Here is a 6,669-nt window from a genome sequence, read left to right as displayed (position 1 = left end):
TCAACTATAGCCAAACCACCTAGTATCCACTCTGTCACAACACACGCCTGTAGACAAGAAGTCTAGACAAGTAACAGCTACTAAGAAGACAAACCTTACAACAACATTAACACATAGGAGCGACTATAGGCAACTACAGCTACAGTAGATAATACCTACTAACTAGCAAGAGACATAATCTTGTCTAGCGCGCAGAAGTTCCCTCTATAACTAGGTCTTAAAGTCTTGCTCGCAGAATGTTTAGTTAATAATCTAGGGTAACTGCGCTACTGCAAGTAGAAATAGGTACCTAATTTAGAAGTCCTAAGAGGACGGATTATTAACAAGATCTACTACTTGCCTATTGCAGGTTACCTAGGTAGAGGCAACATGTACTTAATATTGTCCCGCTCATACTTCTGGCCTGGGATGTTATTAGCATTGCAGAGGTATGTAGAGAACTGCAACATCTGTAGACGTACGAAGCTATAGAGAGAACTAAAACAAGGATTACTAAAGCCGCTCCTAATACCTAAAAGGATCTAGAAGGAAATCTCTATAGACTTTATTATAGACCTTCTAGAAAGTAAGGGTAACTAGAACCTTATAGTAGTTACAGATTGTCTTTCTAAGGACATAACCTTTATTCTACTACCTAGCTTACAGGTTAACACAGTAGTAAAAGCGTTTCTTATATATATAGTGGTATACTACTAGCTCCCTAACACTATTATGTTAGACTAAGGATCTTAGTTCTTAAGCAACTTCTAGACAGTTATGTGTTGCATGCTGAAGATTACACAGAGGTTATTAACTGTGTTTCACCCACAAACTAATAGGAGCACTAAACGCATAAACTCTGTAGTAGAAGCCTACCTCTGCGCTTACACTAACTAGTCGCAGAAAGACTAGGCCTGATAGGTACCTATTGCCCAAATCGCGATTAAAGGGAGAATCGCCGCATCCACAGGCGTAAGTCCCTTCTTCTTACAACACAGGTACAATGTAGACGTTGTCTAGGAGGACCTAGACCTAACAGCAGAGCTGTTACACTACTACACAAGGTCTCTAGGTAAAGTAGCTGTTGCTATGACTAAGAAGTTTGTTAAGACGTTCAGCTTCGCACAATCTAAGATAGCAGAAGCTTAACAAGCATAAGAACTACAGGCTAACAAGCACTGCAAAGAGGCTCCCTAGTTGCAGGTAGGCGACAAGGTATGGCTTAAACTAGGTACTCACTTCTCCAACAACAGGGAAAGCCAGAAACTAGACTAGAAGAACTAGAAGTTCACTGTTATAGAGGTAGTGTCTCCTCACAACATTAAACTTGATGTTAAAGGGAACATCTACCCTGTTTTTCACGTTAAGCGGCTACGCCTATGCCCCTAGAACCCTCTGCATAGCCAAACTAACAATAACTAACAGCTAGGCCTACTTATAGTTGCGAACAATGACAGGTTGTTAGTGGAGGAATAGGAGGTTAAACAAATCAACGCAGAACGAGCGACAGGGACTAGTGGTTGTGACTATTTGTATCTTGTGAAGTGGCGCGGCCATGCAAAAGCAACGTGGGAACTAGCAGCAATGTGTAAGGACTTAGAGGCCCTAGACAACTAGGTAGTGTTCTCTACAAACCACAGAGACAAGAATAGTAACTTACCTACTAATTTCTATTATAAACCCCTTGCAGGAGTTCGCGCATAAGCTAACACCTTAAACATAGTGTTAGAGAAGAGGAAGAGGAAGACTGTAGGCTACTATTAGGGCATGTATAAAGGAGGGAGGGAATGTAAAAATAAACAATAGTCTATTTAAGAAGCTACTCTAGAAGTAGCTACTCTAACTTTAGAGTATCTAGGAGGGCTGCAGCTAGGTATTGTTTATTAAAAAAAAAAAGCAAAAAAAGAAACTCTAAACGCTAATAGCCAACCTAAGAGGGGCGCCTTAAAGAACCCTGTTATCCTTGTCCTAAAGACGCTCCTTCTCCTTCGCGACTAGGGCCTCCGCCTCTAGTTGGAGCTGGGCCATGATGTCGGCGGAAGTGGTCATAGGAGCCGCCATGCCAACACGCTCGCGGAAGGACGCTCTGAGGTCAAGAACGTGCGCATAAAGAGATAATAGATACAGAAGCTGCAGAACTATAAGCACGAAGGAACAAAGCCTAGAGAAATACTTATAATCTACTTCTACTGTTAAAGGATCTCCTCACAAGCTAGAGTGGTACGCTTAGCAAACTTAACCTCTAGGCAAGGACAGGCGAGCATAGCGTTGATCTCCTCCTTGTAGTTAGACCACTTAAGGTTGTAACCAGCGACGCCACTACAACTAGAACAAGGGTAAGAGTCTAACTCAGTGTGCTTAGGGAGGTTTATGCGCTTCTCTAGCGCTGGCCTGACAGGCGCAGAGTACTTGAGGAGGTGTAACAGCTTCTTAGAGACACAAGAAGCTACCTTGTACTTCACTAAAGTACTAAAGGTCTTGTAGGGTGGCTGCCTAATGTTAGCACACCGTGAAAGGGGAACCACAGCAACTTTACCTTAATGCAAGCAGTCTGCTTCTAAGCACATACGTTGTAAGCAGACTTGCAAACCTTAGCGCCCCTCTTATAAGCATCCCTAGAGAACGTGCAGGCAAAACCCTCTAAAGCGCAGCTAGTGCAAACCTCTAGGTTAGCAAACCTAAGGGCGCGCGCAGTACAGGGAGACTGCTTAGCCTTATTAGAGACTTCCTTAATGTTGTCCTTGTTGTTAGAGACAAGCATTGCGTTAACCTCTTCTTTGTCCATAACAATATTATTAGGCCTAATTAGCCTCTTGGACGGGCATGCAACAGAGGGAGACCTAGATGGGGGACGCTACGCAGGGGTCTTAGCGAAATCGCAATCAGCAAAAAGCACCACAACACTCACCTTGCCCTGGTGAGGCTTGGATGGGGTCTTAGGAGCCATGATGGGCGGCAGAACAGTTATGGCGGGGCAGGGGACAGCGGCTCGTGGTACGATGTTGGAGACAAGCTGGTTGGCAGAGTAGTGGGCGGCGCGACTAGATTTGGTGTTTTGACCTGGGGATGCGTTATAAACAACGCGACAAGTGGGGGGGTACTGTAACAGGCTAGGCCTGATGGTAGCGCCTCGGCGCTCGCCGGCCTCGGCCAACCTCCGAGAGGAGGTGCCTGCCCAGCCGTACCCCCAGTCAGGAGGTCCCAATCTTGACTAATTGTGTAACCTCCGCACAGAGGACATAAAAGTCTGCAGACCTCCGCCTGCAGCCACTCCTCAACAAATCCATTTGATTCATACTTGCAAATAGCCCGCAGAGGCCAGCTCCTTACACTAATGCCATTGCGTTGCTGAACATCTGCCCCCACATCTCTAACTTGTGCCCCTTTCTAAGCCAGCTAGCGTACGCCTCATCCCCTATCTCTGCAAACCCTAGCTCTCCTATTGCTTGAATCCCCTTGCCTGTCAGCCGCGCTGCAAACGCCAGCGGCACCACTACATTTAGCTACTAACACTGCTTGTCTATACCCTCCCTAGTTGCACAGTACTGCTAACTTACCTAGCACTGTTAACAGTTGTTCTTTACTGTCTGATCCTGCATCTTCCCCTAGAACTAATCTGCCTGCATCCCTGTCCCCTGACCCCATGCCGTGCACTGCCTTGCCTTGTGTCCTCTCCACTGCTCCTCTGTTGCTGTCTTGAACTCCTGCCCCACCACCCAGCAGATCGCACACCCCTCTCGCAGCTCTGTGAATGCCTCCTCCACCACCGCCCACTCTCGCGACTACTTCTCCTGCTCCTCTATCTACACCTCCTCGCCCTCTCCGCACTGATCGCATCCCGCTGCCCCAAGCTCGCTGCAGCTCTGCCCCCGCTTGTCTAGATACGAGCTCATCAGCTCTCGTCGACATCCGCTGCCAATCAGAAACTGCCCCATCGCGAGCACGTCCATCTTCTCCTTCTCTCGCTCCATCACCTGCTCTACCTCTCCCTGCCCTACCAGCACCACCACCTCGTATTGCTCGCCCCCTCGTCCCCCGCGCCCGCTCGCCTGCGCAAAGTCGCTTATGCTCCACAGCGTGCCTACGTGCAAGATGTACACAATGCCAGCAAAGTCCACGCCTGTCCCTAGCGCCGACGTTGCCACCATCATCCCACCCCTCTCAACCCACCCCTGCAGCCGGTCCGCACGGTCTGCCACGTCTGCGTGATAGTGCGCGCATCCCAGCTCCTCCGCGAGCCTCTCGCTCTGCTTCTTGCTCTTGCAGTACACCACCCCCTTCTGTCCACTTTGCCGCAGCTTCTCTACCCACCGCTTGCACATGAACAGCGCTGTCTCCTCCACCTTGTCGCGCTGACACCATGACACAAAGTACCGCGCGTTTGCCCGCACTGTGCTTGCCCTGATGTACGTTGCCTGACGCACAAGCATGCTTGCTTCTAGCTCTCCCTCTTGCAGCGGCGGCAGCGTTGCTGTCAGCATCACCAGCGGGCTCCCAAGAAGCCGCAAGTTCTTCATTGCCAGCAGCTTCTCCCGCCAGTTCCTTGCTGTGAACGCTAGATGGCACTTGTCGATCACAATCTGGTGCAGCAGCCCCTTTGCCTTCAGCATCCGCGCGTACCCCAGAAAATTGCCAGCACTTGTGATGTCGCCAGCTGCGTCTGCGCTGACCACCACCACCAACGCTAGGTTGCTCTTGCTGTGCTTCCACTCTATGCACTCCACGCCAGATAGCTGGATCTGCCTGACCAGATCCTTAATCAGCGCTCAGTACAGCACAACGACCACCGTCACCCCCAGCCCCTCCACGCAAGCCGGCACTGTGAACAGCAGGCTCTTGCCTCCGCCCGTCGGGAGTACAACAATCAGCGGCGTCTGCTTCTCTAGCACCGCGTGCAGCGCCTGCTCCTGCTCCACCAACCAAAACCCAACGTCTTGCTTGCCTAGCACCTGCTGCAGCCCCCGCTGGATCGCTTCCGCCCGCGCGTCTGCAACCCGGACCTCCTTCTCTCTCAGCAGCCCAGCGAGCCCCAACGACATGCTGATGCTCATCAGCCTCTTTGCTATCCTGCTCGGCCTCACGTACTTTGTGCTGCTGCTGTCCACCCCTAAGAAGCGGTGCCATGCTACGCTCAGCAGCCGGAACGCATCGATCGACCGCACGCTGAGATGCTTCACAATATCCATCAGCACGCTGTAGTTGCCTATGCCCATTGCAGTTGTGCGCGAGTTTTGCAGCTCAAGAATGTCTTCACTATCGTCATCCACTTCTGCCTCTTCCATCTCTCCTACGTCGTCTTGATAGCCCTTGCTGAACAACTCTCCCACGTACACCCGGCCAATCCCCACCACTGCGTGCCGGTAGTCGAGCGTGTGCAGCGGCACTCCAAGCCTCTTGCCAGTCTCTCGCCGCAGTATCCTCGTGAGCCGGCCAGTGTCCCACGCGCCCTGCGCATCGTGCCACACGTAGTCGCTGTAGTTCCCCCTAAGCACCTGCAGCGTTAGATACTCCTTAAACAGCTGCATGTGCACCAAGTACAATGCCATCACCTGCCCCAGCTGTGGTGGTAAGAAGCACAGCACAATCTTTAGCTTGTCCTACTATAACTATAACTTGTAATAGCAGACAACTATTATTACCTACCTATCTACAACAAAGATGTTGTAGTCCTGTAGTACACTATTATAGTGTTAAATTGTTGTAATCCCTAACCCCCTCCCTAGCTGCCCTAACGTGACGTGCACGCTGCAGAGTAGCACCTCTAAGAAGCGGTCAACCTGCTGTAAGTACTGCCGCACTGCCTTAACGCTCCACTGCCCGTCTGCACGCTTCAAGCGCTAGCTGCCCTCTGTAGTAAGTGCGCACTTAAGCATCTACTCTAGCCTACCTAGCAGTTAGTTGCCTGGTGTATTAATAAACAACGTGCGTTATTTTATAAATATAATATTATTAACTACCTGCTTAAGATTAATAGTTACCTAGTCCTCCTCCTTTCTAATCTAGCACAGCTCCTGCAGCATCTGCCCTACTTTAGCTAGCAAGTCTTGCGCTATCTTGCAGAAACAGCTAATAGTAATTAGACAACTATTTAGATAAAACGTCTTTCTGTCCAGAGACTAGTGTGCGTTGCCTAAGTTGCTAGCGTTTAATCTAATGTGCTTGCTGTACGCAAGCATGCTGATTATCTCGCTCATCAGGCTGAACGAGCCATCTGCTAGATACCTCTGCCACATCTCTACAAAGCGATTGTGGTCTAGCTTAGTTTGCGCGCTGCGCTGTGAGCCTAGGAGCAGCGCCTTAACTGCAACTACCTACACGCAGTACACCATCCCTGCTAGTATATACAAGTAGTTCTTTGCTGTCTGCAAGCAGTCTATGCCTGTATTATACCTAGACTGGCGGATGGGTACCATGTACCTAGGGTAGGGTATAGGTAGGGTATAGGTCGCACGGACGTAGGTATAGGTAGGGTAGGGTCGCACGGACCATAGGTATAGGTAGGGTAGGGTTGCACGGACCATAGGTAGGGTAGGGTAGCACGTGACTGGGTATAGGTATAGGTAGGGTAGCACGTGCTAGGTATAGGTTTGGTTTGGGTATATTACTAACCTAGTTTGTATACAACTAACCCTAGGTTGTACTAGTAGATTCTTTCGCATACACAATACTTAGAAGAAAAAGCATCTATAA

General features: G+C 49.6%; 2 protein-coding genes across 2 annotated transcripts; both read right to left on the bottom strand.

Moving 5' to 3' along the window:
• Positions 1-390: 390 nt before the first annotated feature.
• Positions 391-2,926, bottom strand: M421DRAFT_5499 (uncharacterized protein; the record flags this gene model as incomplete). The annotated part of the gene is made up of 3 exons (XM_033595269.1): positions 391-403; positions 2,329-2,468; positions 2,888-2,926. 3 exons carry the CDS (start codon positions 2,924-2,926, stop codon positions 391-393), a joined length of 192 nt encoding a protein of 63 aa, XP_033448716.1.
• Positions 2,927-3,556: 630 nt separating this feature from the next.
• On the bottom strand, positions 3,557-4,868 carry M421DRAFT_161323 (P-loop containing nucleoside triphosphate hydrolase protein). Its single transcript, XM_033587680.1, has one exon. The coding sequence runs from the start codon at positions 4,587-4,589 to the stop codon at positions 3,783-3,785; it is 807 nt and encodes a 268-aa protein (XP_033448715.1). The 5' UTR covers positions 4,590-4,868; the 3' UTR covers positions 3,557-3,782.
• Between the last annotated feature and the right edge of the window lie 1,801 nt (positions 4,869-6,669).

This window comes from Didymella exigua (genome assembly GCF_010094145.1).
Source record: "Didymella exigua CBS 183.55 unplaced genomic scaffold M421scaffold_14, whole genome shotgun sequence".
Taxonomy (NCBI): domain Eukaryota; kingdom Fungi; phylum Ascomycota; class Dothideomycetes; order Pleosporales; family Didymellaceae; genus Didymella; species Didymella exigua.
The sequence above is the reverse complement of the archived record's forward strand: the minus strand, read 5'-3'. Positions and strand labels throughout refer to the sequence as shown.